Raw genomic sequence first — 24,794 nt, 5'->3', positions numbered from 1 at the left:
TTGAAACATAATTATAACAATTTAGTTTTTCAGTAAAATAATCGTTCTGATCTTATTACAAGGTAAATATTCCTATATAACTTTCAAACATCGTCTAAAAATATGAGGTGAAATGGCTGTCCCATTCAAAGCAAAATAAGCGAAACCCTGAGAAACCTGAATGAGTTGGTTTCTATGGAAGCAGGTACAATGATACAGACAGCCGTCTTCAGAAGGGCTACCCCAGGGCCAAATGAAAGCATAATTGCATGTTTTGTCTCAATATTAATGCAGCCAATCAAGATGAGCTCAAGTCTGTAAACACCACATGGAGAGAAAACATGTTTTTGGGTCTAAGAGCGAAGTCATTTTTGAAAGAAGAAAGAGGGAGGACTGCCCTTTCATTAAGCTGTCACTAACATTCACACCCAGTACATTCATCTGTTTACTAATGAAACCATTAAAAGCCATGTGACAGCCAAAAATGAAGGAGAACAAAAATGTGAGTTGTCAAAAGATCCCATTATGCATTAGGAAGATTATATTCTCCATGTGCCACCAGGAAAGCATTACACTCAGAGGCAAACAGTTCAGTAACGTGTACAGGAAATGAGATAAAATTCTTGGATTTCCACCGCTATTCACATGTGACTTATGTTAACTTACTGTAAAAATGGGCACACCGTACTCACAATTAAACACACACATTATGTTTTCACCAGAACAAAATAGGTAAAAACCTATGATAATAGGATTTTGCAATAAGAAGGAACATAACTTCCTGTTTTATTTTTGTAAAAGGCCGGTAAAACTGACACTGATTCAGAGCTCTATAAAAACACTTAAAAGTGAACACTTGGAAGAGTTTTTGCCAATTCCTCTAAAATCTCTTGCCTCATCTTCTACTCAAGTGAATTTAACAATAATCCCACAAAGACTGAGGGCCTAAGAAAGGCAGAATATCACACCACCCTGTGGGGGTGGCAGAGGGGTAAGGGGGACACACACTGATCCCCTCCAGAGTTCTCTGCAGTCTGTGAATAAGCCAGAGGGAGGAACTGCTGTAGGAAGCCCTGGTGGAGAAGCACAAAGGCTGACGAAGGGGAAACTTTTAGGATGTCAGGCACGGCCTCTGAATACATCCAATCATACAAAATTTACTTTGACTGTACCTGTGTCACACAAATATTTCTAACAAATCTGTAAAAAGTCTTAAAATTAATTTTTGAACTAAACTGGGAGAAAACAAAATTTCTGGGTAGATGTGATACCAGGTGATGCTGATGTCATAGTTCCTTTTCCTGGGCTTACTGCCCTTTAAAGAGCTACTCTTTTTAAGTGTTCTTTCCCTGATTTAGAAGCTCTTAACAAGTTAGCTCGCCCTCAGGGGAAGAAGAAAAGTGTGTTTTGTTTGGGCACCCACTGCACAAGGGTCTCATGCAATCCTCCTAAAGGAGATGCGCCTACCCATACGCACCAGTGAACGTCCAGCCGGCAAGACACCATCACCCACCTCTCCTGAGCTTCAAACTCCACCTGTTTCTCATTACACATGACTGAGAGAGAAAACTGCCTTCAGCCCCGGAGTCAGAAGTGAAGAAAACACCAATTATCAAAAGGACATCTGTGAATTACAGATTGATGTTTTATAAAGTTGGCAGACTGGTAAAAATTGCAGGCCAAGTTACCCAATACTTAATACATCAATGATATTCACAAATCCACTCAACAAACACAAACACTCACATGCCTGACACTGTTCTAGGAGGTGCTCTGGGTATAGCAACAAAGAAGGCCATGCCCTGCTCCCACGGGGCTTACCTTCTTGTAGATTAACCACTTGATTTCAACTAACTGCTAAATTTCTTTGGGACAAGGAGACATATTTTATACTTTTTATAAGACAAAACAAAAATAATTCCCCGTCAATTTCCCCTAACTCGTAAATAAAGTCCACTGGATTCTCTTTAACACTCTGACTTGTGTCTGTGGTTTAGAAGCTTCCACATGGCTTGTGCTTGGGCTGGCAATTGCAAACACCACCAAATACCATCAAGGGGCAGTCTCTGTCAGAAGCCAACCTATCAAAACTAGCACTTAGTGAATGCATTCAACCTAGCCAGCAGGTAGGAGCTTTTAACAAGTTAGCCAATTTCAACTTACTCATCTTAAGAGATAAATGCCCTGCTGGCTTTGGCAGAAGCAAATAAGCAAATGGCCTGTTTCTTGTATAAAAAGAAAAGTTCAGTAGTTAACATTAATTAGCCTAAATAAATTCATGGATATAAACCCATCCCTAAGCTCTGGCAGGGAGAAATGGAGGGTGTGTGTGTGCGCGTGCGTGTGTGTGTGTGTGTGTGTGTGTGTGTATGTATGTCTGTGAGATACAGAAGGCTGTACTCTTTCAAGTCCCTAAGCAACTCTGGTGCAGACAGTTTTCCAACCAGACCCTGGTGGGCAAAAGGTAAGAAACCATGGCAACGCCTTGGAGCCCTGAGATGTATCTTTAGCATTTCAGAGTTAGGAGAGTTGTATTAACCAAAGATAATGGTTTAGAGACTAGGCTTATACTGGAATTGCATACACTGGAATTGGCAATAACTAGATTTACTAAGAGCTATCAACTGTACTTAGGTGTAGTTTTAAAAAGTTATTATGGAAATAGATACTATAAATTACATTTTGCAAAAAAGACTGATCTGTAGGGGCTACTCTAACTAGCACCTATCACTATTTTTTTAAAAAACAGTTTTGTTTTTTTGAGAAGCAAATACAGTTATTTCTTGAATTTATAAACCTAAAAGTAATGGCAAATACTCATCCTGCAATAAGACCTAGCCAGTATGCACACAGTGGTACATGGCTATGAAGACTATATGATAAAAACTCTTATTTTGACTATTTTAACCCTATTCCTGTATTTTAAAAGGGTAGTTTTAATCTGTTAGTACAGTGCAACATAAAGTTCAATTATTTCTTAAGTGACAAAATACCTTTTATGGGGATAGAGAAAGCCTCTCTTTAACTTCATCACTAATTTAATGTTAGTGAGTCTCAGACCACATGACATCAACCAGAACAACTGAATGGGGTCTGTGAGCCCCACAGTGACACCAATCAGCACGAGAATTAAGTTTTTTTATTCCTTTAGCATCAGTTTGCTTTGCCACCACGATGGCAAAGGGATCCACCAGTATGGTCTTCCAAAAGCGTGCCTGGAGCCCATGGGGTTTGGGATACAGAAATCTCCAAACACACGCTGCTCCACCCTCACTCCTGTAATCTTACCTGGATACTCAATCCAATTCCTCCCATCCTAACATACTCGAGCTATCAAAAAGATAACTTTAGGTTGACATTTCTAGTTTATAAGAAAAGTAAGAACCAAGCATAAATATTTTATTTTGCTATCTGCAATGTGTCTGACCGCCGTAAATGTTGATACCTGGTCTATAAAATGGCTTTATTTGAAATGAAAGCTCTTACTCTGTAGGGAGATCAAATTTTTAACTTGGCAATTTTACGTGAACATAAAAAATTCTTCAAAGTGGAAATTCTGATGAGCTGCATTTTTACCCACAGAAAATGTAGTTTCAGCATTTATGAAAGCACTTCACTCCATAAACCTGGCACTACATTTTTTTTTTAAAGCACAATAAAATATAAACTGCTCTTGAGGTAAAGCGACTCCAAAGCTGTAATCTGCAGCAAAAGCTCCAATCCTGCAAGTAGCAGACTCAGGCAGAGGTGACTTCCTAGGTAGATCCATGTTTTCTTTCTCTTTACTTGTTACAAAAAAAAAAAGCCACTAATCAAAACTTTTATAATGCAATGTATCAGATACAAGCAATTTTTGCCAAAAGTGTGTCCACTGAATCTTCAAACTTCTTAGAAATCATTTTTTGAAGTCCAGAACTTACTGGTAACATTATTTCCTATGGGAAAATACCATGAAATATTCTTAACCCATTTTTGGAGGAGTGTGGAGGGCATTTTCCAACACCAAGGAACTTTAGTCCTACTCAAAGATGCATGTTTCTTAACAAACTATTCTGGCTCAGCAACAGACTATTTTTAAACTCAAAGTAATTTAAAATCTTAAAAGTTCAACAACTGAAAAATTAATACCATGGTTAAGTGGTTGATAGTGAAATCAGGCTGAGGCTTTCACAAAGGACTTTCTGTAGCGCCAGCAGCCACGGCAGGAAACTTTTTTTTTTTTTTTAAAGAGAGATTGTCAATCCATAATGAGCTCAGTATCAGTCAGGCTAAACCTTCTGATTTCTCTTTAATGTCCAAGAGCTTCTAACCCAAGAGCCTCTACCCCAGTGCTCCAAGGAAATGAAGTCACATCATGACATTCTCTCTCCAAAACCCAGTTGTTCTCTGTGATGATGCCATAAAGTGACATCTAATGACTCAGGTGTGTGTACTGGGTGGCAGGGACATGTCACACACAAGCTTTCTCAACTGCAGCCTCAGTCTGGGAACGAGGTTGGTGCGACCCTCATTTCCGAGGGGCAGCTGCTGTTTTAGTTCCCATCTTATCATTACTGGAGTTTCAAGTGTAGTACCAGAAACCAAATTAAAATTCACAGGAACGCTTCACTCCGTACTGTTTTCAGATGTTCAGATATCTACAAACACTCAAGTAGAATCAAGATTAGATTTTCAAGTAATCAGCGTGAATTAAGCTTTGAATCGATATTCAACTCAGAACTGAGAGAGGATTTTACACACATAATAGAACAAACTTAGCCAAAAAGTGCACATTCTGTCTGGCACTTGCGGGAAACAGCCAGGCATAGCCAGGGACTGCGGGGCTGTGAGGAGAAAGAAGGCCTGTCCTTCAGACATTGCAGGGCTGTCTACCTTTACTCTCCAGAGAGATTCTGCTTTAACCACCAAAAGCAATAAAGGATCCTGTAAAGGGCCATTTCTTTGTGGATTCTGAAACCAGCTTTAAACCAATTCCAAGAGATACTCCGAAAATGTTTAGGGGAGACACTGCCTCTGTCTGCAGGTGGGCTCTCTGAAGCTGACATTCATTTAGAGAAAGAAAAATTCCAGGATGTTTATTCAACTCTGTAAGTCTCCTTCTTTAAATATCTTCAGAAATATCTTTCTAAATTCAGAGTTATCCAAAGCTTACAAGAGGAGGGAAGCAACAGACCAGCCCACTAATGTTTCCTTATAAAACTTACCTGGGTGATAGAGCTGTTTCTAGTCCCAGTTAGCTATAAGGCAAAGGAGAGCAACTGCCATCAGTGTTTGCGGTAAATGCTATCAGAATCACGTTTGAAATCCTCAACTCTGATGGTTCTCAGAAATAAAATAAGCAAGTAACCAACGACACACACACACCTCCCTCCAGGTCTATTTCTCACTTGTATCATTTTATTTTTTGGCAATCCCAATCAATTCCGCTGAGCCACTGGATGAAAATAAAAGCTATGAGAAATAAAGTGTCAGCATTAGTACTCAAAGATTCCTCAGTCTGTCTCCCTGGAACACATTTGTGTCAAAAGCCTGGGCAGTCACATGAATTCAAGACAGTGCTTCAAAAACAGCTGGGATAAAATACTATCAATAATAAAGTTTATGAGATGAGGCCAGTGTTTTCATACTTACTCTTTCAACGTGCACTGCCCATTGCCTTTATGGGGCCATGGTCAAAAGAAACAGCTTTCATCAATTTCCAGCCTGACCATTTGGAAACTGCCAGTAAACCAAGGCTGTGAAGTTGGACAGAAGTCTGGAAACTAGTGTTCATGAGATTTTTTCCCTCTTTCACTATTATCTGTCCCTTATATAAAAATACAAGTCTAAAGACATGAAGATTAATGTGTTATGCCTTTTTACTCATTTCTCATTCAACATCAGAAGAACTAATTATCCATGTCACCAGAGCTGTCCCCGACACACATATTAACATATTTACTAGCAGCTGGGGACAAGCCAGGAGCAAACCCAGACTGAGCTGCGATCCCTATACTCAAGGACATCCCCAGCTGAGTCATGACAGAAGCCCAGCATCTTGCACCATGTGGGAGACCTGGGCAGGAGCCCTCTAAGACTCCCAGCCTGTGTGCCCGCTTCCTGGGACAGATGCACATTTCCTAAGGCACTGCTGTCCTCGCTGAAGAACACTGAGTGCTACGAAGTTATTTCTCGTAGGGAACTGAAATGTTCCCTTCTAAGCCCCACCTCCATCTTGATTCTGCCCCGGGACTATAAAGGAAATCTATGATCCCTCTCAATCATCACCCCACTTTTTGTCAGTGAACCTATGCCAAATCTGGTCCTAAACCAGTTCTTTCCATGTGCCTTGTATGACATCCCCTGGGAAGCCCCTTGACCACCTGGCCCGCCTTGGTGTGCTCCTGAAATCGCTGCTCTGAATAGTGTGTGACAGTGTTCTGCCCCTGGTGTTCTGCCAGTGTTCTGCTGGGGAAGGACACAGGACATTGAATACTGCTACTGCTCCTTAGTTTTTCTACACCAACCTTCATCCTAGTAAGTCTCTGGGACAGCCACAGCTCCATTTCTATAGCTTTAGATTACTTTCAGATTAAAAGTGTCTGACCTGTGCCATTTTATTCTGAAAAACAAAAATAATCCCAAAACTAAGGACAGCTAAAAGAAAACCAACCCTGAAATTACTTTAGTGCAAAGACACAAACCCCTATATTTCTTCTACTGACAAGGTAAACTACCCAATTTATTTCCCCATAAGAAGAAAAATGCTTTAGAGACCTTTTAAAAGTAAAGATAAAATTCTATATACATTGGTTCACTTAAGACCATTCCTTAGAATTAAAATGCTTAATTTGAAGTTACTGTAAGTTGTTTCTAGCCAAAAAACCAGATCTGGGCAAGAGGGGAGGGAGATGAGAATTTAAACTAAAAATATAAGAATTTCTGATGACAAAATCAGTGCGGCTTCCTCTATGAAATTTAAAACCAGTAGCAGGAAACTGGTAATTAACATCTTTTCTCCTAAACTCACATTAAGGTCTTAAGTATTACTGTTTTCATCTCCATGATAAGAAAGACCAAGACACAGGTCAAAAATAAGAGCAAAAACAGAATCCTAAAAAGCTACACCTTAAATAGTTTTTAAAATAAAAATGGAAAAAGCCTATAATATACACGGTTAAAACTTACAATGGTGATATACAAAGTGAAGCACAATTTAACACAGATATGATTATTGATAACACACTGTAGGGCTGAGACATAATGAAAGCTTCTCACTTAAAAGTCACAAAAGGCAGCTGCTTCTTTTTATCCCATTTTGAATAAAAAGAAAAACTTTTCACCTTGATTTTGCTAACCACTCGAGTGGCCACTGAACTTCCCTATGAAGGGCAATTCTGAGGGAGGATCCAGCAGCCTCATCTGTAAGCCATAAAAATGTTGTATAAATAAATTGTGCCATGTCTTCCCAGAGAGATGACTTGTTTTGTCACAGAAGGAAAAGAACAGGAGGTAGAGTCTTCATTAGCACAAGTGCAAGTTAAGGATGTAAAGAATTCTGTGCTGAAAGACTGTGTTCTGGTGCTTTTGAAGGTCTTCCATGTGTTTAGGTTCACACATTCCTCCTCCTCCTCCTCCCCGATGCCCCCACTTTCCAGGGCAGACACGGCTGCTGCCCAGTGAGTGTGTATCCTAGATGAGAAACACACTGTGGGATACAGATAGAATTGGGATTGTTCTGGCCGGGTGCAGTGGCTCACGCCTGTAATCCTAGCACTTTGGGAGGCTGAGGCAGGCACATCACTTGAGGTCAGGAGTTCGAGACCAGCCTGGCCAACATGATGAAAACCTGTCTCTACTAAAAAAATACAAAAATTCACCAGGCGTGGTGGCACCTGCTTGTAATCCCAGCTACTCAGGAGGCTGAGGCAGGAGAATCGCATGAACCTGGGAGGCGGAGATTATAGTGAGCTGAGATGGCACAATTGCCATCCTGGCACTCCAGCCTGGGTGACAAGAGCGAAACTCCGTCTCAAAAAAAAAAAAAAAAAAAAAAAAAAAACACAAGAATTGGGATTGTTCTAACTCAATGTAGGCCAGTTCCCCACAGGCACCAACTCCCCACACTGCGGAAGGGCCATGGCCCTAACACTGAGATTTCCAGGCAGGCTGAGGCATTTGCCCCAGGGTTGTTAATAGGCCTATGGGAGGACCAAGGCTGGGCTGGGTCACCTGCTGGAACCTCCCACTCCACAACTCATACTAGAGGAGCAGAGGAACACAAAGATGAGTCAACACCTCGTACAGCGTATGCCAGGCTTTCTTTGCCGAGGACAGAGTTCTAAGCTTCAAATGAGCACCCTGGTGAAATCCAAGTGAAAAGAGAAGGAACTGCTGGCACTCATATATTGCATTAAACGCTAATGAGAGTCTCTTTAAATCAACAAATATTGCACTCCTGCTATGTATCAAACTTTTTCTTAAGTTGGTAAGTTGTTTTGACTAATTTAGTAGAATCTATGATCAAGTATCAGTAAAAATGAGGTGTAAACTCACACATATACTAACATTGTAGCTATTCAGAATTCACTATAGACTACTTCAAGTTAATGCCTTTCTCAAGGGACCAAATAACAGACAAATCAACAAGAAAATACACTTTTAGTCTTTTCTCCACCACACATCCCACAGAAAAGTAACTCACTCAACAAATCAGGTTATCGAGCTTGGCTCACCTCAGACACCTTTGCAGATGCACATGCCTAAGAGAAAATCAGATTCCATCCACTTAAGCTGCCTTCTTTAAAAAAAGTATCAAACCACTCCGTAAGTCTTCTATAAACTGCTAATAGTAAAATGTTTTAGGAACTGGAATGGGAAGCATGTTATGACCCAGGAATACAATATATTTTTGGGGGAAAAGGCCCCAAGGTATTTCAAGTAGCTGAAATTCTTACATTGAACATGTTTCCATTTAACACACACACTCTTACCAGCTTGAAATGACTTTTTTTTTTTTTTTTTTTTTTTAGCTTCAAAACCATCTCACTCCTAAGAAAGGGAAGTCCAAACTAAACCAAGCATTATGTACTGTGCAGAGGGCAGTCTGCCAGCACCAAAGACCCAAGTTCAACCCGGGGCTCCAACACTAAGCACAGCCCAGACTCATGTCCAAATCCCCAAGTTCGGTTTCCTCACTCTGAAAGCAATGTCAAGTCCCCAGTGCAAGGTTTACAGACACAGCACTTGCAGTCAACTGGCTAGCAATGACTGTAAGCGCAAGATGTGTGACTGAAAGAGAGACACGCTCCATGGGAAGCCCTCACTCCTGCCTCGTGGTCCACACAGAAAGGCAGAACAGGAGGAGAGCTGTATGCCAGCAGCCCTGTCTCAGGGCTATTTCTTGCCACACCTGTCTTGGCAAACCACAACTCTACTCACGAATCATGTGGATCTAGTCCAAGGCAGAGAAGAGAAAATACAAAGCACATTTTGGTTTCCCAGAGGACACTGGGAGACAAATTCATTCTAAGCAAATACTTAAAACCACGAAGGCCTGGCCTCTTACAAACGGGTTAAACCGGGTACACGTTGTTTATACTGACTGTTTACTTCCGCTACCTCATAGTGTGTGAAAAAAGGTTACCAAGAAGAAGGATCCATAACTCATTCACTTAGAAATACCAAAATTTTGATTATCAATGGCAAATAGTCTGTCTAAATTGTCTTCTCACTAAAGGAGTTTAATTACCTCAGGGAAAAGAAGGAAAAAGCAGTTGTAGAAGTCTTGACTTCATTCACACAATGAACACTCCTAATGTTAAAGGAACGAGCAACCAATGTATCCCTTATTTTGGGAAAAAGTACGTAAGTTTGGATTGCAAGAAAAAGTACTTGAGTCTATGTCTCATGTCTCAAGACACATTTTGAATTGTAGTCAAGTTTCTGCCAAATCAAATGGGCCGTCTCCAGCAGGTGTCCCCAACTCACCCCTAATTCAGACAGAGCTGGGGTGGGGCAGGTTTCCAGATGTCTCTCCATGATTTACTGGAGAAGCTGAGGTTCTTCTCAGGTGATGTGCGGTTCACTGGCAGGTTAGGGGTGATTCAGACCTCCTCTTCCCACCCCCTCCAGGCCAGTTTCTAGAAAAGATATTCTTTTTTGCTTGCTTGTTTGTTCTGGGACCCAGGGGATTAGAATTATAGTAGCATTTCCAGATGAATTCACTCCCCTAGGAGTTTCCTATACTCCTGGAACGACAGCTCCTTTCCACGAAAAGCAGTAGAGGGCACTTCATTACAGTCGTGCTCACTAACCTGCCAGGGCTGAGGGCTCATTGAGGGGCAAGGAAAGATTCCTGTGCGAGTTTCTACCAGGGGCTTTCTGTCGATTTGCTTATGGAAAAACTCCCCATGACCCTCAGAGGTGAGCACTATGTCCTCACTTGATGGCTGGGGAAGCTAAAGCTCAGACAGACTCACTGCTCCGCCCAGGTTCCATGGAGGGCAGGAAGGACCCGACTCAAAACCTGCTCCAGACCCAAGAGCAGCCTGTGGGGGAGACAGCTACCAAGAGCAAACTGCCAACATCAAATCCATCCATGATCCTGCCCAATGGAGATGTTCCCTGAGAGATTACTCACTTTGCAAAAAATAAAAAGGCAGACCCCAAAAGAGTAAATTAGGGGGCTAATGTTCACCCGGAGTACTTTCGGTGATGGTCCTGATGGGACCAAAGCTTGATCAGCCCGGACAAAATCTCTACCAATGCAAAAGACACAACGGTTAACACTGAATCACACAAACAAGGTATGCATGCCCAGTGACAGGCTGCTGGGAATGCCAAAAACAAAGATGAAAATTATAAAGAGCAAAAGTTTTAGTAAATATTATCTATTAAATTTGTTCCGATTATAAACATAATACTAGTTATGACAATTGTGTACATACACAAAGGCACACAGAAAAGACCACCTGTGGCCAGGAGCAGTGGCTCACATCTGTAATCCCAGCACTTTGGGAGGCTGAGGCGGGCGGACCACTTGAGGTCAGGAGTTCGAGACCAGCCTGACCAACATAGTGAAACCCTGTCTCTACCAAAAATACAAAAATTAGCCAGGCATGGTGGTGGGTGCCTGTAATCCCAGCTACTCAGAAGGCTGAGGCAGGACAATCACTTGAACCTGGGAGGTGGAGGGTGCAGTGAGCTGAGATCATGGCACTGCATTCCAGCCTGGGTGACAGCGAGACTCCATCTCAAAAAAAAAAAAAAAAAAAAAAAAGAAAGAAAGAGAGAAAGAAAAAAGGGAGAAAAGACCACCTGTAACCAGAATACAACAATACCCACTACTGACAGTTTAATGTATTCTTATATTTTTGATATGCCAATGAGCTTCTTTAATACTAAACTAGACTATCACAAATAATCTTGCAGCTTTTTAAAACTTAACATCAGGCCAGCAGGCGTTTCCCCTATGCCTATGCCATTATTCTTTCTACCATGAAGACAGCACCATTCCGCCAAAAAAAGCGCAGAATAATGCAGATTCTCCCCTCCCATTAGAGGACCAAGGACAGTCGTTTGGCTGTATAAACAACGCTGTGATGAACCCCCTTGCATATGTTTCTGCTAGCATTTCCTGAAAAAAAAAAAAAAAAAGGTGGGGAGGAGTGTTACGTCTTCTGCTCTGTGCCTGCAGTGCAGGGTCTGAGAGGTGTGGGTGGCACAGAGCTTACAGCCAGCACAGGACCAAGCCTGTGAGGTCTCCAAGGACAGGTGTGATGAGACTTGCAGAGAAGGAAAGCAGTCTGAGGTCAGATGCCCCAGCACAAGTCTCAGCCATTGACAGAACAGGGACCAGAAGTGGATTAGGCTAGAAATGTCATCACATGAGGAATACACCGAGAGACTGAGGCTGGCCTAACAAAGAAGGAATGGAGACAACTTAATTCTGGTGCGGGAGGTGGAGATGGGCAGGGAGAGGTGGTGGTTCATAGCGAGTCCTGTGACAGGCAGGATGACCACAGACATGGGGTGTGTGGAGACTGGGCCAATGATCAGATTTAATGGTTTTAAAGTCAGTCAAGCAGCAAGGCATCAGAATGTATAGCATTCAACTGGCAATTAGGTGTGTATCTCTAAACCTACCACAAGTACTCTAAATATAAAACAAGTCAGAATCTTCAGTAAGAAGTCCCCCCTAAGGCATATAAAATCAGAATTGGATTACCCAGACATTTTCAGGAGTGATGTTTGAAAGCAGCACAGAGCATGCCCTATGGTCACACCATGAGAGTCACACACAGTGGAGTTACAGCAATAGATATTACGGTTATCATCTGAAAAAGGTGGCCTGGATCATGGCTAAATCTCTTTCCATCACTGTAAGTCTGTTATTCCACATAGAGAGTAAAAAGGAGTGAAAGAAGTAACTTCTACAATTCAGAGTAGTCTTTGCAGCCAGAGCCAATTGATACTGCTATGGTATAAATGTTACATCCCCCCAAAACTCTCGCCGAAACCTAACCTTGAAAGTGATGGGTGTTAGGAGGTGGGGCCATTAGAATGGGATTAGTGCTCTCACAAAAGAGACCCCAGAGAAACCCTCACATTTTCTATCACTCGAGGACACAGCTCGAAGGTGCCATCTAAGTGGCCCTCACCACACACCAAACCTGCTTTTGTCTTGTACTTATCACCCTCCAGAATTTTAAGAAATAAACTTCTGTTGTTTATAAGCCACCCAGTTTCAGGTATTCCATTATAGCAGCTCAAAGGGACTAAGACAAATAGCCTCCATAAACACTTAAAGGAAGCTGCAGATCTCTAGTTCCACTAAGGTGGAGGAGCCATCTCCCCAGGTCCTTCCTCTCCCAACTGAAAACCCGAGACAGAACCTCAGACAACCCTAGACAGAACACAGCAAGCAGGCCCAGGAAAACTGAAGTGGGAAATAGGACAGGCTGCTGGGGACCTCAGGACTTCAGGGATGACGGACAGGGAGTATGCTGTTTTCCTCACTCCCATGTATCCTGGACAGCATGCTGCAGAAGAAACCTCCGACTGGGCCTCTCCAAGAGGCGTAGATAACAGCTCCATGGGAGGCCTGTTCTCCATTGCCAAGGGACTGAAGAGGGTGACCCAACAACAGAAAACCACTCCACGATTCCTGCCCTACTCTAGCCAAACAGCAATGGGAAAACCACAACGCCCCTGGCAGCAGCCCCACAGCACCGCGTGGCCAGAGTGGGGAGTTGATCTTTCAGCGCATCCCCAGCCCAGGGGAAGCAGGAGGTGTTCTGATTCCACCACCAGATGGTGTCAGCAGGCCGATCTCCCAGACCCTCCCTGGCAGAAGGAGGCAAAGGTGATCCGGCTGCCCTGCCAGAGCAGTGTTAGTAGGGCAGTTATCTAACATTCCCTCCCAGGGTTACATTAGTGGAGCTGAGCAGTGAGCAGTGAGCTAAGCCTCCACCTCGACTAAACAGCAAGGAGTGGGTACAAGGTGGGGTTAGTTAGTTGACATGACATTACACACACCCACTGAACCAGACAGTGCAAAACAGGGTTCGTGGGCCCATCGGCCCTCCCAGCCCCAGCCTTGGGTGGCTGGGCACCCAGTGGGTACTGAGTCTTTGCCCCATCTAGCTAATTAAAGAGAACTCTCCCACCTAGCATCAAAGAGGGAGAATCAGGTAGTAGAAAGCGGGCCTGGTTGGCATGTTGTACCTGACCCCCCCACCACCCCTGGTGTGGGGGACAGAGGGAAGCTGAGTTCTGACCTCTACTCTGCAGAAACAAGGTGTGAGGCAGCCCTCTATGGTCTCCCTGCTTCCTGGTGTCAGCAGTGGCTGAGGGAGCCAAAGCTTACACACCTCCCCCAACAACTGGACACAATAAAGCAGTGTGCACTGGGGCCCCTCTTTTGTTTGGAAAGTACCAGCAAGGCCAAGGAGGAATCTGAATTTCCAACTTACCTAGTAGAAACAGGCAGAAATCTTAGAATTGAAAAATATAATTAAACATAATTTCAAAAACAATCAGTGAATATGAGGCAAAATCAATAGAATTTACTCAATCTGAAGAGAGAAAATATACTGGAAAAAAATGAACAGTCTCAGGAACTTACAGGACTAACAAAAGCACTAACATTCTTATCATCAGAGTTCCAAAAGAGAGGAAAGGAATGGAAAAGTATTTAAAGACATAATGGCTGAAAACTTCCCAAACCTGGCATAAAACGTGAAACTCCAGATTCAAGATGCTGAGTGCACCCCAAAAAGGATAAACCCAAAGAACCCATGACAAGACACATCACAATTAAACTTCTTAATACTAAAAGACAAAGAATCTTGAAAGCAGCCACATAGGAATGACACATAACTTAGTTGAGAACACCAATTCAAATGACAAGGGATTTCTCATCTAAAACCACAGAGGCCAGAAGACAGTGGCATGTTTTCCAAGTACTGAAAGATACATCAACTGTGAATTCTATCTTCAGTGAAGATATCCTTCTGGACTGAAGGGGAAATAAAGACACTCCCAGAAGGAGAACTCAGGAGTTGTTAGTAACAGACCTATCATTAAAGAACTAAGGAAGTTCACTAAACGGAAAGGAAATGACAAAAGAAGAAAGCTTAGAACTTCAGAAAGGAAAGAACATTGGAAGGGGAAAAATGGCAGTGACTATTAGTAGACTAACAGTACTTTCTTAAATCATATTTGATGGTTGAAGCAAAAATAACACCACCAACTCATTCAGTGCTCAATGTACATGGAGGAAATACTTAAGACAATTATATTTGAAAAATGGGGCTAAAGGAGCCTAAAGAAAAGTAAGGTTTCTATTTTTCAGCTCCCATCATAAAATTCTGTGACCATTGATACCAGTAGATTTACAATATATATTTCAAACATATACTGTAATACCTGGAACAAACACTAAGAAAATGATACAGAGCAATAGATTTTAAAACACCATAAACATATCAAAACGAAATCCTAGAAAATGTTTGCATAGCCCACAATAAGGTTAAAAAACAAAAAAAAAAAAATAAGGAACAGAGGAAACAAAAAACAAATAACAAAAAGGCATTTAGACTTATGTATATTATCTTAAATGTAAATGGTCTAGACCATTTAAGAGACAGATTGGGCAGACTAGATAAAACAGGTTTATCTAAAGACATGCCATAAATAAAAAACTTACCTCAAATACAACATATACAGATTGAAAGTGAAAGGATGGAAAAACATAATACTATGTTAACATTAATACATTAATGTTAAAAAAGCAGAAGTGCTATTAATACCAGATAAAGTACATTTTACAGCGATGATGGAAGATTGGATCCAACATGAAGGCATTTTAAATGTGTAAACTCCAAACAACAGCACCTCAAAAGACATGAAGCAAACTGAAAGACCTGAAAGGAAACAGCTGGGGATTTCAGCACCACATTCTCAGCAACTGACAGAACAAGACAGTAAAATCAGCAAGGACAGAGAAGAACTGAACAACACAATCAACCAATAAGATCTGAAAGATGTACATATAACGAACACTCTACCCAATAGCAGCAGAATACAGATTTTTTTCAAGTACCCATACAGCATAGATCAGTCACCAAAATAGACCATACCCTGAGCTATAAAATTCTCCACACATTTGTAAACTGAAATAGTATAAAATATGCTCTCTGACCATAATAGAATCAGAAAGAAAACAGTAACAGAAAACAGGACAGTCTCCACAGATTTGGAAATAAAACACACTTCTAAATAACCTAGGGTCAAAGAGGAGGTCTCAAAGGAAATTTAAAAATATATAGAGAGAACTCAATGAAAATGAAAACACAACATACCAAAACACGTGGGATGCAGTGGTGGAAAGGAAATTTCTAGCGCTAAATAAATGCGTACATTAGAAAAGTGAAAGGGGGTAAGCCTCCACCATCTCTGCTCCTGAGACATGGCTGCTTGGTTTGTGGATGGCAGTTCCAAGGTGAATGCACAGCACGCTGTTTGGCAGGCTGCCATTCTAATTGAAGAAAATCCTTTTGCTTTTGAGTTATTTATAGCTTATGACTGAGTAAGGTATACTTTTGTGAGCAAAATTTACCTTTCTGAGTTCTCCAAAATTTGGAAACTACTCATGAGTATTCTTTTTTATGGCAATATAGTTATTTACATAAGTTCAGTTAAGAATCTGTTTTCTTTTGTTCAGTCACCAAAATAGACGTATCCTGAGCTACAAAGCAAACCGTGACACATTTAAAAGAACTGAAATTGTATAGAGTATGTTCTATATGCAATTGGAGACATGGGTTATTTTACCAAGGCTTTGACTGAATAGCATATTTTCAGATATGACCAGACTGCTTTAAAGAATAAAAAGCCCCTTGAAAAAAGACAGGCCTGGTACCTTGTCTACACAGTTCCAAGGTTCCTGATCTTCGATAAGCAAAGAATGTCATTTTCCGACAGGCCCAGGAACCTCAAGATACTTTGGGACCTCGAGGAGAATGGAATTCACCCGATTTGTAGGTATTACAGGCAATGTTTGGTGGCAAATTTTCAGCTTGGCTTTCAAGCCTGGAGGCTTCTAAAAGTCTAATCTGAGATTCCTTATGGAAAAATTCCAGCAAATTTAAAAAGAGCCTATATGGCCAATCACTATTCTTGCTGCACTTTATGCAAATAATCAGGCTAAGTATAATGAGACTAAAATGTATTTTGCAAATAAATTGGTCCTTGGTAGGAATGGGGAAACTGGAGAAAAAAATATGCTCCAAAGAAAACTATAATACCTGTTATCAGATTTTAGCCCTAACCATTATTTTTGAGTTATTATTATTTGCCTACAATTCAAACTGCATCCTGAATTATTTCCTGGTTACAAGTATCTAAAGAAGAACCGAGTTCTAATTTTCTTCATGTTCTTTTTCATTATAATCTTTGTGTGCATATTAACAGTATTTACCTCGTTTTACTTCTTCCAAAAAACCAGAATCATGGTATTCTGAGGACTACAAATGATTCAACAAAGCCTGAGAATCTCCCTCATTTGGAATCCCACTGTGCCCGATCTATTTTCCATTGCCAAGGCACTACTGGTAAAGCTATACAAAATGAAGCACACCCACTGAAGGCTCAGGGACCATGGCAGAAAAGCAAGGCACATGAGACTCTAAGAGCCAGATTGGGAGCTGGAGTGTGGAGGCCAAACAACTCCATTTTAGATGCTAATCTGCTGTGTTGACTTCTGATTAACCCTGGTTTTGGGAATGCCTCCAAGATTCCTATTTTATCTACTGTTCCTTGGGTACGAGCATGTACTTACCATCAATCCTGTCCTTAGTTTGATATTATCTTACCATAAATCCTGCCCTTAAGCCAACTGTCCTATACATCCCTTCTGAAGCATATATACACTTTCCCTATGGCTCATAAGCCCTGGGTCTGGAAGGTAACCACGCACGCATCTACCATCTCATCTTGAAGCTGCCCGAGATAGGGTTTCTGTTTGTAAATACCTATTAAACGTTTCTTTCTGAGAAAACAATAAGAAGAAAAGAGAGGAAAGGTCTCAAAACACTATTCCAAGTGTCTGTCTCAAGAAACTAGGAAAAGAACCTAGCACAAAGCAAGCAAAAGGAAATAATAAACAATAAATTTAATAATAGGAAAGTAGAGAAAAATCAGTGGAACAAAAAGCTGATTAAACAAAATCAAAACTGATAAAACTTTTACAAAAACTGACAGATAAAAAAGACACAAATTACCAGTATCAGAAATGAAGCAGGGGTTATCACAACAGATCCTGCATCCATTAAATATATGGGAATACTACAAATACTTTTCACATGCATAAATTCAACAACTTAGAAGAAAGGGACCAATTCCTCAAAAGCTACAAACTATCAAAACTCAACTGGGAAGAAACAGACAACCTGAACAATCGTACAAAAACTAAGAAAAAAAAATCTATAATCCAAATGCCCGCTCGCCCCCCTATCCCCCCGCCCCCGCCCCCACCCTCCACCAAAAAAAAAATCTGGCTTAGATGGTTTCACTACAGAATTCTACATTGAGAGAAGAATCAATACCGATTTTACACAATCTCTTCCTGAAAATAAGAGGGAACCCTTCCTAACTAATTAAGGTTCTGATATAAAAAACCAGACAGTCTTAAAAGAAAACGACAGACCCCTCTCAAGAACTTAGAAGCAAATACTCTCAACAAAATATCGACAAATTCAATCCAGCAGTGCACAAAAAGAATTACAGACCCTACCCACGCAGGATTTATCTCAGACATCCAAGAGAGACTTAACATTGCAAATCAATGGAACGTACCATATCAACAGGTTAACATAAATTAACATCATGGGATCATATCAACTGACACAGAAACATTTTATAAAATCTAACATCCATCCATTTACGACAAAAACTCTCAGCATTCTGGGAATACAGGTTAAAACTTCCTCATTCTTTTAAAGACCACTCATATAAAACCTACACTTAGCATCATATTTAATGATTAAAAACAGAAAGCTTTCCCCCTAAGATTGGGGACAAGGTATGGATGTTTGCTCTCACCACTCCTAGTCAACATAAACACTAGAAATTCTAGCTAGTGCAACTGGGCAAGAAAAAGAAATGTACACAGATCATAAAGAAGACATAAAACTGTCCCTATTTGCAGATCACATAACTATATAGATCTCCCAGGAAATCTATGAAAAACTCTTAGAATTAAGGAGTTCCGCAAACTGCACAACAGAAGACCAACACACAAAAATCAATTGTATTTCTATATACTACAAGTGAACACATAGATGCTAAAAGTAGGGCCAGGCGCGGTGGCTCACGCCTGTAATCCCAACACTTTGGGAGGCCAAGGCGGGCAGATCACCTGAGGTGAGGAGTTCAAGACCAGCCTGGCCAACATGATGAAACCCATCTCTAATGAAAATACAAAAATTAGCTGGGTGTGGTGGTACGTGCCTGTAATCCCAGCTACTTGGGAGGCTGAGGCAGGAGAACCGCTTGAACTTGGGAGTTGGAGGTTGCAGTGAGCCAAGATCGCACCAATGCACTCCAGCCTGGGCAACACAGTGAGACTGTCTCAAAAAACAAAACAAAACAAAACAAAACAAAAAACGAGAAGTAAAACTACAATAAATACTTCTTTTAATCCTCCCTGAGTTCCAGCTGTGCCAGAGCCTTGCCAGAACATGCAAACACACAGTGTCCTTCAACAGGTGAATAGCTAAGCAAACTGTGGCGCATCATCTATGGAACACTACTCAGCAATAAAAAACAAGGCACTATTGTTACACAACATCTCCGATTAATTTCAAGGGAATCATGCTAAGTGAAAAAAGCCAATCTCAAAAGGTTACATACAGTATGATTATACCTATACAGCATCCTTGAAATGACAAAAGTACAGATATGTAGATCAGATGAGTGGTTATCAGGGGTAAGGAAGAGACAGAAAGGTGGCTGTGGCTATAAAAAGGTATCATGAGAAATCCTTGTGGTGGAGCTGTTCTGCATCTTGACTGTGGTGGTGGCCATACAAATCTACACATTTGATAAAACTGAATAGAAGTAAACACTCACAGACACATGAAATGGACTGCATGTGAAACTGATGAAATCTCAATACGGTAGATGGATTCTGTTAATGTCAACTGCTGGTTGTGACAGTATACTGTAATTAGGCAAGATGGTACCATTGTAGGAACCTGGGTGAATGGCATATATGATTTCTTTGTATTATTTCCTATAAATTTATGTGAATCTATAATTATCTGAAAAAAATTTTTTTAAGATGTAAATTTAAAATTGGGTAACTAACAATTAATAAATGTGTTTGGAACTAGTAAAGAAAAATATCTTTCTCTTCCAGTACTTTCTCTCCCCACTTAGGACCTAAAAAGTTTCCTTATTTCTCTTGGTGTCAAACAAGTAACTATGGGGTTTCAGAGACAGAGCTGGGACTCCCTCGAAGACACCTTTATTGGGAGGCTCCAGGCAGCCTGGAGATGCTGAGGAAGCATGTGCTCTACCATCTACTTTTTGAAGTCCAAATATACCATGGAATTTAAAAAGCTAAAACAAAACTCTGTATTTGCCTGAAGAATGCCGCTGTTTACAATGCTCATTTAATGTTTAAAATGCTTACAAGATTCTGCTAACCACTTCCATTCTCCTAAGTCAACCAAACAACCCAAGGAGTAAGCTTCATGGAAGTGATGTGTCCTGAGTGGGAAGAGTCAAGTCTTGCTTGCTAGAGCAGCACTGCACACTCCAGCTCCTCTGTGAGGCCAGCCTGTTTAGATGAAATGGAACACCAGCCACATATCTAATTTTGCATTTTTCTAGTAGCCATGTTTAAAAAGGTAGAAGGAAACAGAGAAAGTCAATATTAAAATACATTTTATTTAATCACCAATGAGCACATGACAAAATGCTCAAGGAAGAGGGAGAGAGGTGGCTGTGGCTATAAAAAGGTATCACGAGAAATCCTTGTGGTTGAGTTGTTCTGTATCTTGACTATGGTGGTGGCCATACAAATCTAAGCTAGTAAATATAAATCCAAACCAGTGAAATATCACCTATATCCTCTAGGATGACTACTGTTAAAAAAAAAAAAAAGTGTTGGTAAGTATGTGGAGAAACTGGAACCCTTGTGGCCTGTTGGTGGGAATGTAAAATGGCACAGCCTCTATGGAGAACAGCATGATGGTTCCCCAAAAAAATTAAAAATAGAATTACCATATGATCTGGCAATTCCACTTCCAAGTATATATCCAAAAAAATTCAAAGCAGAATCCCCCAAAAGATATTTGCATACCCATGTTCATAGCAGCACTACTCACAATAGCCAAAAAGTAGAAGCAACCCAAGTGTCTCCTGATGGATGAATGGATAAATGAAATACGTGATATACACACACTGGAACAACCTTCAGCCTTAAAAAGGAAGGAAATTCTGGCATGTTGCAAGATAAATGAACCCTGACGACATTATGCCAAGTGAAATAAGCCTATCATGGAAGAGCAAATACTATATAAATTTCACTTATATAAGGTACCTGAAATTGTCAAATTAATAGACAGAAAATAGAATGATGGTTGTCAGAAGCTGGGGGGAGGGGGAAATGGGGAGTTGTTTAATGAGTACGGAATTTCTGTTTTGCAAGGTGAAGAAGTTCTGGAGATTGGCCGCATAACAAAATAACTGCACTTAACACTACTGAACAGTAAGTACACTTAGAAATAAATGGTTCAGATGGTAAATTTTACGCTTTGTGTTTTTTTAACTGCAATACAAGTTTATATTTTATTTAACCTATATATTTAAAACACCATTTCAACATGTAACCCATATGAAAACAAACTATTCTGCATTCTTTTTTATGTCCTCAAAATCCAGTGTGTATCAATAATGACAGCACAACTCAGTTCAGACTAGTCCTATGTCAAGTGCTTAATGCATGTGTGGCTTCCCTGCTGAGCAGTGCTGAGCTAGACCTCAGTTGTCACCACTATGTGGCAAACCTTACAGCTAGATCCAGGTAATTAAAAACATTTTGGCGGAGCACAGGTCAGGATCTTTTTCTTGCTACCTGCCTTCTTCAACTTTATTTGTCCGAAAGGCTAAGAGGCAGAGCTGGATTGACTCGCAACATCTCCTGGGCTTCTCCTCTTTGTCAGGCACTCGCTAGCATCTGCAGGCCATTATTCCCCGCCCAGGGAGCTCACAAACTAAAGGAGGGATCAGACAAGTACCAGCTATAAGAGAAGTACCCAAAAGACGCTGAGGAAAAAAAAAAGAAGAAAGCCATTAACTCCCATCTGTGAATTCCAATGTGCCAGAGAACAAGTATGAAATTTAAGACATTTACTAACATGACACTAGGGAGCATTCCTCCATATCCTGACTTTTCTCGACTCTTATTTCCAATTGTACTGACTACACTTTAGTGTACTGACTACACTTTAATTTGCATTAAAAACACATATGGCATAAAACACTCATCCAAAAAGGCACTCAGTAACCAACACATGTGAGTGATTTTGATAAAAATAATCAGTTATTCACTAAGGTATCATTTGTCAAGTTAATCCTCCCAGAGTGTAAGGAGACTAAAATTGAGGAAAAGTGAAAAAACTGTATCTGTTGCCCCACAGATAAATATATTCCTTGAACCTGTCTTCAGAAAAATCAGAGACATAAAGGAAAATATGAAAACAGTGTTAATACACTTTACTACACATTCCTCATAAAACTTGACTTTCTCATTAGAACAAAGATGCAAAAACAAAACTTCAAGACACACTGATCTCTACCCCAAGTTGCTGAGCAAAAAAACTGCTTTGTGGCTAAAGGAGCCCCTGGCTAAGGCGAACCTCTTTATAACCTCACATTTGTGTTCCACTAGTTCAAACCAATCATAATGACTTCTTTGTGGAAAATGCATTTTGCAATAAATTATCAAAAGCTTCATTGAAGAACTTCATGGATAGGGTTGAGTAAAGAATACTAAACAAAGTCAAGAGAACCACTTATCAACTCAGCATTATTTCAGTGGTCTTCAGGCATGAACTAAGACTGTAGAATGTCCAGAGAAAATTATGGACTACATAAATTGTAAATTTTATGCTTCAATTTAAGAAACTCACATCTGGCTAAGTCCTTTCCTCCCCCAACCCCAACTCATCCTCTCCCAAAACAAATCTCCCAAAAACTTAACACTGAAAACTTACCTCGGTACATTAAACAAACTCCTTGTAACTTCTCACTTAATCCTATGCATTAAACTCTTCATCACACCATCTACTGAAATGCAGCTAATACTATAAAATTACACCTCAGGATCCACTACTTTACTTCACAGGTATAACCATTAGCTGTGCATAATTATTTAGATTATGATCTTTGAAGCCCTGTATATTTCATCTCAAGTAACAGTGCTTAACTTATAATTAGCTTGTAAAATAGTATTTATCACCAAAAAAAGCATTCGTGCCTGTCTTTACATTAAAAAATACACGATCTCACCCACTATTCCCAGTTCCAGGGAAGGAGAAACTATTTCCATGCATTAACCCACCACCTACAGAGAACAATGTACGCATTTTGCTTGAAAGGGACCTGGTTAGAGAAAATAGCTTAATAACCACAAGTGTGAAGCTTTTGTTGTGAAAGTGTGAAAAGCTAATAGCTTCCAGAGGGTCTTTAATGCACATGTGTTTCAGGATACACACCATAAAGCCCTGTTAACTCATTTAGTAAGCAAGGATGTTATAGTAAGCGAGAGTGATCATATATATGGGGGAGCATTTTCATGAGTAGAACAAAAACTACAAGCACCAAGAACTTCTAAGGCTGAAATGAGTTCACAAGCAGTAGTAACAGCAATAATAAAACTTCCAGCTCCTTTCCCTAAGGAGGGGCCCTAAAAAATTACCTCCTGGCATTTGGCAAGAGACGTGCAGCCACCATGTGTAGCTGCTGGGATGTTTGTCATTTCTGCCCACCACCTCACAGGTGTGCCCAACCTCTGACAAGTGACCACCACTCTGAGGTTCTTTCCAATTCCATAACATGGGCAAAGGCCTGCCCGATTTACCTCACTGAAGCCTATGAAGACAGAGCTGGATGGTATTTAGAAACGTCATTTTGTTCCAGTGTCTGTTTTGATGGGTTTGTTGAGTTAGCCTTCATCATGAAGTACAATCTAAATTGTAATAGACTCTGTACTGATTTCCTAATCGATAACTCTACCAACTTACTTCTATCTTGTTCATGTATGGCAAGCTAATCTGGACAAATGGTCAATGTGATTGACTACTAATCAAGACACGAACCTTTTCCATTGGTGGGGAACAGCAAGTCGATCAACACAGACTTAGCCCCTCACCAGGGTTACCCAAAGTATGTACTCAAAGTCACATGCTGGAGGTTCAAGGGCCAAATCAAGTCTGCAGATGTTTCTTTTCAGCTTGTACAATGTTTTCAAAATCTAAATCAGCTGTCAATGTTGAAACAGGGTATCTGGCATCAATTTTGCATTCCTGGGTTATCTTGCAATATAGGAAAGCCCACCCTGAGACCACATGCCCTCACAGCCACAATTAGGCATGGCCCAAACACAGAAGGGGCAAATACTCTCCAATTTACCAGTCTCCACCAGGTCAGTTCCTTCCATGATTTTGCTGTGGGCCTCTGTGGTATTTATGTTAGCCACTCTTGGTTCAAACCCTACTACTGCCTTTAATCCCTGAAATAAAAACCTACAACCTAATCTGATTAGTACTATGTCCAAACCCTCTGAGCAATAAGCGCAAAGAGGAATTTAGGCAGAAAACAAACCATTTTCATGGTTCTATGTTGGTACTGCTTTCATGAACTAGTTCATTTTTTTAAAAGTGTCATTTTCAAAAATGATTGTCATCTTTCTTTACACTTTTGATTATTAAGTTATTTTCTGTAAATGATCAGTTCCCTTTCAAGCAAAATGTCATTACTATGTAAAGCCTGGTGGTTAAAACACACTTTAGCTTAATGAAGACAGACCTGAAAGCTAATGCTTGGACCTCAACTCACCACTGCCACAAAAGTTAGTAACTTTGTAAAAATGTTGGTTTGGGCCATGCGCGGTGGCTCACGTCTGTGTAATCCCAGCACTCTGGGAGGCTGAGACAGGCAGATTACAAGGTCAGGAGATTGAGACCATCCTGGCTAACACGGTGAAACCCCATCTCTACCAAAAATACAAAAAATTAGCTGGGCGTGGTGGCACGCGCCTGTAG

The 24,794-nt window shown here is 40.7% G+C and overlaps 1 protein-coding gene across 14 annotated transcripts in view; it reads right to left on the bottom strand.

The window, feature by feature from the left end:
• The window catches only part of BCL2L11 (BCL2 like 11), a 46,946-nt gene that overhangs the window by 18,702 nt on the left and 3,450 nt on the right, over positions 1 to 24,794 (bottom strand). For 3 of the 14 annotated variants that reach the window (XM_063713559.1, XM_054547926.2, XM_054547924.2), the window contains one exon: positions 20,396 to 21,795. The exons of 10 other annotated variants lie outside the window; for them this stretch is intronic. In XM_063713559.1, coding sequence (XP_063569629.1) covers positions 21,737 to 21,795 — 59 coding nt within the window. In that variant the 3' untranslated portion in view covers positions 20,396 to 21,736. Of the gene's footprint in view, positions 1 to 20,395; positions 21,796 to 24,794 lie in introns of those variants that run through there. One more of the 14 variants, XM_054547922.2, reaches the window with a different exon arrangement.

Source organism: Pongo abelii, chromosome 12, assembly GCF_028885655.2.
Source record: "Pongo abelii isolate AG06213 chromosome 12, NHGRI_mPonAbe1-v2.0_pri, whole genome shotgun sequence".
NCBI classification, from domain to species: Eukaryota; Metazoa; Chordata; class Mammalia; order Primates; family Hominidae; genus Pongo; species Pongo abelii.
Note: the sequence above shows the minus strand (reverse complement) of the source record. Positions and strands in the feature narration are given on the sequence as shown.